General features: G+C 45.8%; 1 protein-coding gene across 1 annotated transcript in view; it reads left to right on the top strand.

The window, feature by feature from the left end:
• Nucleotides 1-12,905, top strand: part of LOC117518147 (interleukin-12 receptor subunit beta-2-like) — a 97,479-nt gene that overhangs the window by 36,476 nt on the left and 48,098 nt on the right. Inside the window, 5 exon segments of the mRNA XM_034179207.1 lie at nt 5,008-5,140; nt 5,282-5,448; nt 7,248-7,371; nt 7,471-7,637; nt 8,016-8,149. Coding sequence (XP_034035098.1) covers nt 5,008-5,140; nt 5,282-5,448; nt 7,248-7,371; nt 7,471-7,637; nt 8,016-8,149 — 725 coding nt within the window.

Genomic DNA, 12,905 nt, shown 5'->3' with positions numbered 1-12,905 from the left:
CCCAAGCTGTTAAACAATTTCTCAGATACTCACTTGTTGAAAGCCATCAAAAGCTGCCTGAATTTTACAAATGGTTTTCAACACGGAGGTGTTTTTCATGTTGCGGCGCAGACGGATTTGCCACGTCGTCACGGATCCGACTCGGCAAATTCGTCCGCACGTTCTTTCATTACAAAATCTCCTTTAACAGTGGAATGTCCGGGTAAACTCCTGATGCCGGCTTCTTCTGAAACTTCTCTGTTCTCTGAAGACGTCCTGGGTGAACAGAGCTTTAAATTAGGATGTTTTCAGCTCGAAACAGCCAGACGGACACCACCTCCGACTGCGCCGCGCCGATCCGCTTTGTGGGCTGTGCTTAAAGCGAAAGAAACTCCACAATCTCTCATCAGCCGTTAAACTTTACACCGAAAACCAGCTGAATTTCTCGAATAGTGTCCACACGGATATCCCTCACCGGTCCTGAAAAAATTTGATAAAGCAACGCGCGCCGTCTCCCTGCAGCTAATCAGACAAAGAGATTCCAACGGGAGGGGGAGTCCACACCTCACTCAAAGCCTGCCCACAGGCGAATGACGTCACCAACAGGCATGACAAAACTCACGCATGCGCACGAGGGTTCAAGCTTGTCTGACGTAAAAACATATGAATCAAATCCATTTATTTTTTGAAAAAAATAAAAAGGACCGCTTTTTTTTATCACAGACCTCGTATGTTATTGGATTAGCTGAACTGTGCCCACCACTGGGATTCAGTGCCCCCAAATTACCCCAAATCCTTTGGAAAACTCCATGCAAGAAACAGTGTGCTGACAAGTGTAATCGGACTTTTGTATGTTTGATCATTTTTTGTTGTACTTTGTTCGTTTGATCTGTTATTGTTAGAATGGACTGAGTGGTGGGTCACCCCTCTGAGTCTGGTCTGTTTGAGGTTTCTTCCTCAAAAGAAGGCCAGAGGGTTTTTTGTTTTTTTTCCTGACTACCTTTGCCTATGTGCTTGCTCAGGAGGGTGGTACGTTTAGACCTTGCTGTTGTGAAGCACCTTGGGGTGACTTGCGTTGTGATTTGGTGCTATAAAATAAATTTAAATGGATTAAATGGAGGTATCTATGAACTGGGAAGCATATCACATGACCAAAATGTTGTAGCTGATGTTATTTCAAAATGCAAGCATTAGGGTCTCCCTACGTAAGTAATTTGACACAAAACCATTCCAGCAGAAGAGATGTAGTACCAAAAGTTGTCACCTAGGTCACTGGTTAGACTGGAAGGACCAGCAAAGGCATCAGCAACTAAAAACTTGCCCACTGACTTCAATACTCCATAAATTCCATTGCCTCACTCAGGTTCTCAAGTAATGCAACAAAGATCACAACATCATCAAAGCCAAGGCCAGTGAACCTTTCGTCAGGGTCACCAAATTGTTTGACTCCATAACTTTACCCAACACCTTGTCCATGCAAACCTTGACCAGTTTAGAAGCCAGATCCCATCACTGATGAGCACTGTCTCCACTCTACACACATTACAATCACAGTACCTGTGTACAGGCTGGCTATGGTGTCCAGCAACTTAGTGGAGAACGTGCCAATTAGCAGGATGTCCCACAAAGTCCCCACTCAAACAAACAAATAATGCAAAAATCAACATACAATGCAAAGACCTATGGGCAGTATTCATGCCTGCATTCAGCAATGACCCACAGAGCTAGGATGTGGCCAATGATTGATTTCTTGGGTATCAAGCAAAACTGCTCCCATCAGCTAGCAGCACGTATAGTAGTGTTCAGAATAATAGTAGTGCTATGTGACTAAAAAGATTAATCCAGGTTTTGAGTATATTTCTTACTGTTACATGGGAAACAAGATACCAGTAGATTCAGTAGATTCTCACAAATCCAACAAGACCAAGCATTCATGATATGCACACTCTTAAGGCTATGAAATAGGGCTATTAGTAAAAAAAGTAGAAAAGGGGGTGTTCACAATAATAGTAGTGTGGCATTCAGTCAGTGAGTTCGTCAATTTTGTGGAACAAACAGGTGTGAATCAGGTGTCCCCTATTTAAGGATGAAGCCAGCACCTGTTGAACATGCTTTTCTCTTTGAAAGCCTGAGGAAAATGGGATGTTCAAGACATTGTTCAGAAGAACAGCGTAGTTTGATTAAAAAGTTGATTGGAGAGGGGAAAACCTATACGCAGGTGCAAAAAATTATAGGCTGTTCATCTACAACGATCTCCAATGCTTTAAAATGGACAAAAAATCCAGAGACGTGTGGAAGAAAACGGAAAACAACCATCAAAGAATAACCAGAATGGCAAAGGCTCACCCATTGATCAACTCCATGATGATCAAAGACAGTCTGGAGTTACCTGTAAGTGCTGTGACAGTTAGAAGACACCTGTGTGAAGCTAATTTATTTGCAAGAATCCCCGCAAAGTCCCTCTGTTAAATAAAAGACATGTGCAGAAGAGGTTACAATTTGCCAAAGAACACATCAACTGGCCTAAAGAGAAATGGAGGAATATTTTGTGGAATGATGAGAGTAAAATTGTTGTTTTTGGGTCCAAGGGCTGCAGACAGTTTATTAGACGACCCCCAACCTCTGAATTCAAGCCACAGTTCACAGTGAAGACAGTGAAGGATGGTGGTGCAAGCATCATGATATGGGCATGTTTCTCCTACTATGGTGTTGGGCCTATATATCGCATACCAGGTATCATTGGTCATTTTGGATATGTCAAAATACTTGAAGAGGTCATGTTGTCTTATGCTGAAGAAGACATGCCCTTGAAATGGGTGTTTCAACAAGACAATGACCCCAAGCACACTAGTAAACGAGCAAAATGTTGGTTCCAAACCAACAAAATTAATGCCTTGCAGATGTGAAGAAATCATGAAAAACTGTGGTTATACAAGTAAATATACTCAACAAAAATATAAACGCAACACTTTTGGTTTTGCTCCCATTTTGTATGAGATGAACTCAAAGATCTAAAACTTTTTCCACATACACAATATCACCATTTCCCTCAAATATTGTTCACAAACCAGTCGAAATCTGTGATAGTGAGCACTTCTCCTTTGCTGAGATAATCCATCCCACCTCACAGGTGTGCCATATCAAGATGCTGATTAGACACCATGATTAGTGCACAGGTGTGCCTTAGACTGTCCACAATAAAAGGCCACTCTGAAAGGTGCAGTTTTGTTTTATTGGGGGGGGGATACCAGTCAGTATCTGGTGTGACCACCATTTGCCTCATGCAGTGCAACACATCTCCTTCGCATCATCCGTGAAGAGAACACCTCTCCAACGTGCCAAATGCCAGCGAATGTGAGCATTTGCCCACTCAAGTCGGTTACGACGACGAACTGGAGTCAGGTCGAGACCCCGATGAGGACGACGAGCATGCAGGTGAGCTTCCCTGAGACGGTTTCTGACAGTTTGTGCAGAAATTCTTTGGTTATGCAAACCGATTGTGTCAGCAGCTGTCCGAGTGGCTGGTCTCAGACGATCTTGGAGGTGAACATGCTGGATGTGGAGGTCCTGGGCTGGTGTGGTTACACGTGGTCTGCGGTTGTGAGACTGGTTGGATGTACTGCCAAATTCTCTGAAACGACTTTGGAGACGGCTTATGGTAGAGATGTGAACATTCAATACACGAGCAACAGCTCTGGTTGACATTCCTGCTGTCAGCATGCCAATTGCACGCTCCCTCAAATCTTGCGACATCTGTGGCATTGTGCTGTGTGATAAAACTGCACCTTTCAGAGTGGCCTTTTATTGTGGGCAGTCTAAGGCACACCTGTGCACTAATCATGATGTCTAATCAGCATCTTGATATGGCACACCTGTGAGGTGGGATGGATTATCTCACCAAAGGAGAAGTGCTCACTATCACAGATTTAGACTGGTTTGTGAACAATATTTGAGGGAAATGGTGATATTGTGTATGTGGAAAAAGTTTTAGATCTTTGAGTTCATCTCATACAAAATGGGAGCAAAACCAAAAGTGTTGCGTTTACATTTTTGTTGAGTGTACTAGTTTAGTGATTCACAGGATTGCTAAAAAAGCAGTTTGAACATAATAGTTTTGAGTTTGTAGCGTCAACAGGAGATGCTACTATTATTGTGAACACCCTCTTTTCTACTTTTTTTTTACTAATAGCCCAATTTCATAGCACTACTATTATTCTGAACACTACTGTATCTGGAACTGAATAACATTGTGGTTGATGCTTGGAAGTACATTGTTCAGCACAGAGAGCAGTGTAATACGCTCTTCTTGCAATTTAGGTGATCATGCTTTCCATTCCAGACAACTATTCCTTTCTTTCAGTCTTTAGAGATTCAGTCTTTAGAGCCTTTGCCATTTAGAGATGACACCAGTCTCCCAAATTGGAGTGAAGAGTGCTTCCACCCTCAGCTCTTTCAGCACCTTTGCAATCTCACTGACATTCATTGGTTCACAGCTAACTGGAGCAGCCAGCAGAACTCTGGCACCCGAGATGTCCATCAATGGGACAGAAGAAACAGCCTTGTTGTCAGCATAGAAGTGTAGAGTCATCATCTATCTAGACTACACCTACCAGGACCAAGATCAGGTGAAGGTTTGAAGGAATACAGTACATCAGTTCTTGTGTAAGCAAGCAGATGGTCATTAGACCACAGATGGTGTGTAATCTGCTCACAGATTTCTTGAACAAATGTCTCCTTGTCTGCCCAAGTGCTATCACAGCCTACTTCCTCAGCTCCTAATACAGCCTGGAGTTTGCAGTAAGCTGTACACTGTGGCTCCTGTGAAGGTTAACCCTTGTATGGCCTTTGGGTCTGTGGGACCCGTTTTCAATATGATGAAAACATGTCCCACAGACCCAAACAAGGGTTATTTGGAGTGATTTCAGAGATGAAGAACACCACCTCCTGTGAACAGTGCAATCCCTGGCAGTTCTTAGGATCTTGTTGCCTGTGACACTATTAAAACTTGACTTTCATTTTTTTGGACAGGTTGCCCTCTGTTCCCTGCTGCTTGTCACCAATCCAATGACCGTGGCTACCTGACAGTGGAACCAGGTCCAGTTTTTCTCATAGGCTCCAACCTCACAGTTTACTGTCATCACACAGAAAGAATATGTCAATGGTAGGAATAGCAGCAATAGACCATGTTTTGACCTATCGCTACATTCTTGTTAGTTGCATATATAGAACATGTTTTCTTGCAGAAGCTTTACAAGGAAATGAAAAGGTTTTATTGGCATGATCTTAATTCACTGACTTTCAGGAGCACACTGTATCTGGAGCTGAATGGTCAGACTGTGGATTCTGGTAGTAAAGTCAACTGCACCACAAAATTCAAACTGCACAATGTCAAGTGGCCAAAGTTGAACGTGCTCTGCAAGCTGAGGAACACCCACAATGTTGTCAATGGACTCTCCCTCCAAAGTGGATGTATGTACAGCACACTTCTCAGATTACATAGACAGAATTTGACAAATTGGTCAGAAAATGATGTTTCTTGAGAAAGCTTCCATTTTGCTGTCAACCTGGCAGGTGGTTACTTTTACGAAGTGGCCATGGTTGCAATTGTATAATTGGAATTTGAATGGTTGCTAAGCAGTTTGATGTTGTTGATTAGTAGTTGTCAGTCGCAATGCTGCTTGCTATGGTGATCATAAGTGGTGGTTTTGCACAAAAGTGGCAACTTAGTGAGCAGAAAACAATCCATACCTCTTCAATGAAACAAAATCCAAACCAACATTCCTGGAAACAATACAGAATTTATAAAAGTAGTCTGTTTTAGATGTCCTTGGCATTGTATCACACCGGTGGTGGTTCAAGTCTACTGCAGTGATGTGTTCATGAACTGTATGTTTTCATATTTATCCTCCTTTACTATAAATAGAAGCACCTAAATTGCTGGTTCTCACACCACTGACCAACACCCAGTCCATGTAAGCACTGAAGAGTGTAGGAGCTCAAACACATTACTGTCAAAAGCCAGGGTTCATTTAGAGAAACTACACCTACTACATTAGGTGTAGTTTTTTCCATCCAGCTGGTTCTGCTCTTTTTCTCTCTGTCCGAGGTATGGACGACATCACATAGGATTGCAGGATTGATGGATCCAAACCACAAGGGGCTGGACTGATCATGAGATACAAGGCCTGAAGCAGGTGTTGCATGCTGCAGTCTGCATTTAAAAGTGACCCTGTCACGGGAACAAGCTGACTAATGACGTGAGGAATGCTGGACGACCTCTGCCTCTGGTGCTAACGCCTTCATGGACTTCTCATCTTCTTTATCTTATTATGCTGTTTGTTTTCCTGTTTTCTGTTTCTTCGGCTTTGTAAAACTTTGCAAAACCTTGCAACTGTTAGAATGGCCTAAGCAGTGGGTCACCCCTTAACTTGAGGATTGAGGAAGAAACCTCTGCTTGAGGTTTCTTCCTCAGTATCATCAGAGGGAGTTTTTCCTTACCACTGTCACCTGTGTGCTTGCTCTAGGGGTTGGTAAGTTTCAACCTTACTTGTGTGAAGTGCCTTGTGACAGCTTTGTATATGGAACTATATCAATTAAATAAATATTTCCCTGCATTGTACAACACTCGCAGTATAGGCTGCCTGTGATATTCAGTGACTTCTTGGGGATCCCACAAATTCTCAGCATGTCCCAGAGAGCAGTCTGATTAACTGAATCAAGGGCTTCATGAAAATCAACACAGGATGCCAAGAAATATGCATATTTTTATATACATATGTAAATTTTTATATTTTTGGTTAAAGCGATGAGTGTTTATAAGCTTTTGCTTCTTCCTACACCCTTTCGGGCCACATGGGTGTGTTGTTAAATTGTATTTTTTATAAGTTTTCCTTGTTATTTTTTGACTGTGTGTGTGCCGAATAAATTCATTCACTTGTTCATTCACTGCTGATATTCACACTTGTGTTCAATGACGACTCACAATGTAAGGATGCAGCTGACGGTTGACTTTACGGGTGTAAATCCAGACTGTTCTGGTTACTGTGGCATGTAACTCATACTGAATCCTACAAAGAACAGTCCTTGAAAACACCTGAACCACCTCAGGGAACAGTTTAGGTGACCACACTTTTCTTTACAGTGTCCTTTCTTCCAATCTATGGGGATGATACCCCCAAAAAAAAATAGTACGGTGCCAATAAATGAAAGCTTGCAAGAAGCAATAAAGACACCTTTGTTTTGTGTATGTGTTTCCTTTTTTCTTGAAGTGCCACCTCAGAAGCCCAAAAACATTACGTGTAAAACATCAAAATTGTCAGATTTCCTACACTGCTCATGGAACAGAGGACAGCAAACACACCTCCCCACTACTTACAACATTTCCATCAGCAGGTATATTTGTTAAAACCAACCTTGTTTTGTCATAGTCTGTATTCCCAAAATAAACTTTATGTTACAAGTGATTTTTATAACATCTTGTCTGATCATCAGAGAAAATGGGAGTCAGATACATTTAGCTTGCATCCAGGATGCTGGAGAATTCACCGTGCCACGAGCAATTCTCGACGAAAACGCAAAGTACCACATGGTCATCGTTGCTCACAACCAGCTCGGACAGTCTCCGTCTGATCCATTCGTCTTCTGCGTAAAAGATCACGGTGAGCCCACATCTGCTAGTCTTTAAATATGAACGCAGAAACATCCATTACAAGGTAACTTTAGTTTTCTCATGAACAACATCGTCATCATCTGAAGACTATCACAGTTTGATTCATTTAATCTCAGCAGTCAGTTTCTCTGTTCATGTCATATCTCTTTGAACTAAATAACTGCGGTGTTGCCTCAGTGCTTCAGTGAACTTTTACATATTGCACATATTGTATCAGCTACGACATTCTGACTCACCATTTAACGACAACTGTTTTGGAGATGTTTTTACTGTCATATGAAGTTCTACTGTGCAGTCACTGTGTCATACACACTTCAACAGGAATGTTGATGTGAATGAGCGACGATGATGTTCCTCTGTATTGCAGTGGTACCGGAGACCCCGCATATCATACAGATAAAGTTTGGGAATCACTCCACAGCTTTACTGAAGTGGAACAGCTCTGACTCCACAGAACATCTCAGAACGTACATCAGGCTCCAGACAGGCATTGGCTCCTGGGTAACGTCTTATCATTCATAATGTATCTATAGGGCCATAATATATAGTGTGTAATAAGAAGCATGGCAGTGGAATCCTTTATTTCCTTTTGGATGCATATATATATATATCTATATATATGTATATATATATAGATATATATACATATATAGAGAGAGAGAAAGAGAGAGAGAGAGAGAGAGATCTATATAGCTATATCTATATATAACTATAGATCTCTCTCTCTCTCTCTCTCTCTCTATATATATATATATATATATATATACGAGGTCTGTGAGAAAAGTATCCGACCTTATTATTTTTTTAAAAAACCATATGGATTTGAATCACGTGTGATTACATCAGCCAAGCTTGAACCCTCGTGGGCATGCGAGAGTTTTTTCACGCCTGTCGGTGACATCATTTGCCTGTGAGCACGCCTTGTGGAAGGAGTGGTCCAGCCCCCTTGTCGGAATTCCTTTGTCTGAGAAGTTGCTGAGAGACTGGAGCTGTGCTTGATCAAAATTTTTTCAAAAACTGTGAGGCACATCCGAGTGGACACCATTCGAGAAATTCAGCTGGTTTTTGGTGTAAATTTTAATGGGTGATGAGAGATTTTGGATTGTTTCTATCACTGTAAGGACTTCCCACGGAGCAGGACGTCGCACAGCACTCCGAGGTGACGTCGTCATCCTGTTTCAAGCTGAAAACCTCCAAATGTAAGCCTCTGTTGACCCAGGACGTTGTGAGAGAACAGAGAACTTTCAGAAGAGGTCGGAATCAGCAGTTTATCCGGACATTCCACTGTTAAAGGAGATTTTTTTTAATGAAAGATGTGCGAACGGATTGGCGTGTCGGCTTGCAGCCGGCGCGGCACGCCTGCCACAGGAAAAACACCTCCGTTGGAAGCCTTAAGGACAAGTTGGAACATGCCCTGCTGTTAAACAATTTCTCAGATACTCACTCTGTTGTGTGGGCCACTGAAGAGGAGGTACTGCTGGCCCACCACCACCAGTCGGCGCCCTGCTTGGAGTGCGGGCTTCAAGCATGAGAGGGCGCAGAGACAACAGAGAGTGACAGCTGTCACTCATTTACACCAGCTGTCACCAATCACCACCGTCCCTACAAAAGACGGATTATTACTCCACCTCCTCGCCGAGAAATCAGCTACAGTCTAAGGTAACCTTCTCTGCTGTGATTTTGTTGTATCTAAACATTGTCCTGTGTGCAGCCGTTTTCCTGTGGACTCAGTCTGAAGCTGGATTGGCGGATAGTGGGAGTGCGACGGTCTTCGCCTCTTACTCCATCCAGGGAAGAGACTAACAGGAGCTGCACGGGTGAAATTGTATCTGGAGGTGGAGGTTTTCCCTCCTTGAAGATCTGTATTGAAGGATTACTGGGTGTGTGGATACACATTCACCATTAACTGTTTTCATCTTCTGCCAGCAGTACCAGGGTCTGCAACAGAAGACGGTGACCACCTGGGGACTCAGGACTTGGCGGCTCCGGTGTTCTTCAGGCCGTTGGTGGTGGAAGCTGTGTGGGTCCCGGCTCTTCGATTGTCAGAGGTCTCCTATCTTCGAGCCTGCCCGCACATCACCTGGTGTTTAATTGGCATTATATTTTTGTCTGTATCCAGTTGTGCGTTTCACAACATTAAATTGTTACTCTTTGTCTTATCCATTGTCCGTTCATTTGCGCCCCCTGTTGCGGGTCCGTGTTACGACACCTTCCCAACAGGATTTCTCGGCCATTCGTCATGGATCCCGAGGGGCGTCAACCACAGCTTGAACAGCCAATGGGAGAACAAGGAGCGCAGGCGTCAGCAGGAGGCGTGGTAAGTGATCTGCAGCAAATCCTTACCGCTTTCACCGCTCAGTTAAATCTGGTAGCCGAGCAAAATGCAGTCCTCAATCGGAGGGTGGAGGCTCTCACCGCCAGAGTGGAAGCGCGCGACTCGAGCGCTGCTGTAGTGACTCCTCCTGCTGGCTCTGGGCCACAGACAGACGTTCCACTGGCCGTTCAACAAACCCCCCCACCGTCCCCTGAAGCTTACATAAGCCCTCCAGAACCGTACGGAGGCTGTGTCGAAACGTGCGCAGACTTCTTAATGCAGTGTTCGCTCGTTTTTGCACAGCGTCCAGTTATGTACGCATCAGATGCCAGCCGGGTGGCTTATGTGATTAATTTGCTTCGAGGTGAGGCACGCGCCTGGGCTACGGCGCTTTGGGAACAGAATTCGTGGCTCCTGACGTCATACGCTGGGTTTGTACGGGAATTCAAACAGGTGTTTGATCATCCCAACAGAGGCGAGACCGCCTCGAGCGTGCTGCTGTCAATGAGACAGGGGCGCCGGAGCGCAGCTGATTATGCAGTTGACTTCCACATCGCGGCTGCGAGATCCGGCTGGAATAACGTTGCGCTCCGCGCCGCCTTCGTAAACGGACTGTCTCCGGTCCTGAAGGAGCATCTGCTGGCTAAGGAGGAACTGCAAGATTTCGACGGGCTTATCAATTTGGTTATACGCTTAGACAACCGGTTGAATGAACACCGTCGGGAGCAGGCCGGGGGGCGTGGTCGGGCTCAAGCCGTCCCTCTTTCCTCCGGGTCCGAAAGGGTGTCGTCGTCCCCACGTTCCACTGCCAGAGGGCTCCGTGTGGCAACAGCTCCCCCTGCTGACGAAGCTATGGACACGAGCAGGGCCAAATTAAAATCAAATATCAGACAAAGGAGGCTGTCCTGCGGGGAGTGTTTTTTCTGTGGCTCTTGTGAGCACAGGTTAAAAGACTGCCCCAAACGATCAAACTCCAACGCCCATCCTTAGGAACTGGGCTAAGGGTGGGCCATAATATGTACATGGGGAAAACCCATAAATCAGCACGAATCCCAGTAACAATTCTGAGTGGGGATTTAACCCTTCACGCCCCAGCACTGGTAGACACGGGGTCAGAAGGGAATCTGCTGGATAGCAGATGGGCCAGGGAAGTAGGGCTTCCTCTGGTGGCTCTGCCTTCACCATTGAAGGTGCGAGCACTAGATGGCACTCTACTCCCGTTAATTACACATCAGACACAGCCCGTGACCTTGGTTGTGTCTGGGAATCACAGGGAGGAGATCGTGTTTTTTGTGACACCTTCTACCTCCCGAGTGATTCTGGGATTTCCATGGATGGTGAAGCACAATCCCCGGATTGATTGGCCGTCTGGGGTGGTGACGCAGTGGAGCGAAACCTGCCACCGGGAGTGTCTTGGATCCTCGGTTCCACCCGGAATCACAGCTAAAGAGGAGGTCAAAGTCCCCCCCAATCTGACGGCGGTGCCCGAGGTGTACCACGATCTTGCTGACGTCTTCAGCAAAGATCTGGCACTCACTCTTCCCCCGCACCGACCTTACGATTGTGCCATCAATTTGATCCCGGGCGCTGAGTACCCGTCCAGTAGATTGTACAACCTCTCACGTCCGGAACGCGAATCGATGGAGACCTACATCCGGGACTCCTTAGCCGCCGGGTTGATTCGGAACTCCACCTCCCCGATGGGTGCGGGTTTCTTTTTTGTGGGTAAAAAAGACAGCGGACTCCGTCCATGCATTGACTACAGAGGGCTGAACGAGATTACAGTTCGCAATCGATACCCGTTGCCCCTGTTGGATTCGGTGTTCACGCCCCTGCATGGAGCCAAAATGTTCACCAAACTAGATCTTAGGAATGCGTACCACCTGGTTCGGATCCGGAAGGGAGACGAATGGAAGACGGCATTTAACACCCCGTTAGGTCATTTTGAGTACCTGGTCATGCCGTTCGGCCTCACTAATGCCCCCGTGACGTTCCAAGCATTGGTTAATGACGTCTTGCGGGACTTCCTGCACCGGTTTGTGTTCGTATATCTGGATGATATACTCATCTTTTCTCCGGACCCTGAGACTCATGTCCAGCATGTACGTCAGGTCCTGCAGCGGTTACTAGAAAACCGGTTGTTTGTGAAGGGCGAGAAGTGTGAGTTCCACCGCACGTCTTTGTCCTTCCTGGGGTTTATCATCTCCTCCAACTCCGTCACCCCGGATCTGGCCAAGGTTGCGGCGGTGAGAGATTGGCCCCAACCAACAAGCCGTAGGAAGCTGCAACAGTTCCTCGGCTTTGCAAATTTCTACCGGAGGTTCATTAAAGGTTACAGTCAGGTTGTTAGCCCCCTGACTGCCCTGACCTCAACAAAAGTCCCCTTCACCTGGTTGGATCGGTGCAAAGCCGCGTTTAGGAAGTTGAAACGCCGGTTTTCGTCTGCACCAGTTCTGGTGCAGCCTGATCCTACTCGCCAGTTCATAGTGGAGGTGGACGCCTCTGACTCAGGGATAGGAGCCGTTCTGTCCCAGAGCGGGGAGTCCAACAAGGTTCTCCATCCATGTGCCTACTTTTCCCGCAGGTTGACCCCCGCTGAACGCAACTATGACGTGGGCAATCGGGAACTCCTCGCGGTGAAGGAGGCTCTTGAAGAGTGGAGACACCTGTTGGAGGGAGCTACAGTGCCTTTCACGGACCATCGGAACCTGGAGTACATCCGGACCGCCAAGCGGCTGAACCCCAGGCAAGCCCGCTGGTCCCTGTTCTTCGGACGCTTTGACTTCCAGATCACCTACCGTCCCGGGACCCAGGGAACGGTCCTAAGAACAGACTCTACATCCCACCAGAAGCCAGGGCTGCCGTCTTGGACTTCTGCCATGGATCCAAGCTCTCCTGTCATCCCGGAGTGCGTAGGACCGTGGCAGTGGTCCAGCAGCGCTT

Source organism: Thalassophryne amazonica, chromosome 10 (genome assembly GCF_902500255.1).
Source record: "Thalassophryne amazonica chromosome 10, fThaAma1.1, whole genome shotgun sequence".
Classification (NCBI taxonomy): domain Eukaryota; kingdom Metazoa; phylum Chordata; class Actinopteri; order Batrachoidiformes; family Batrachoididae; genus Thalassophryne; species Thalassophryne amazonica.
This window is presented reverse-complemented; position numbering and strand designations above follow the sequence as displayed.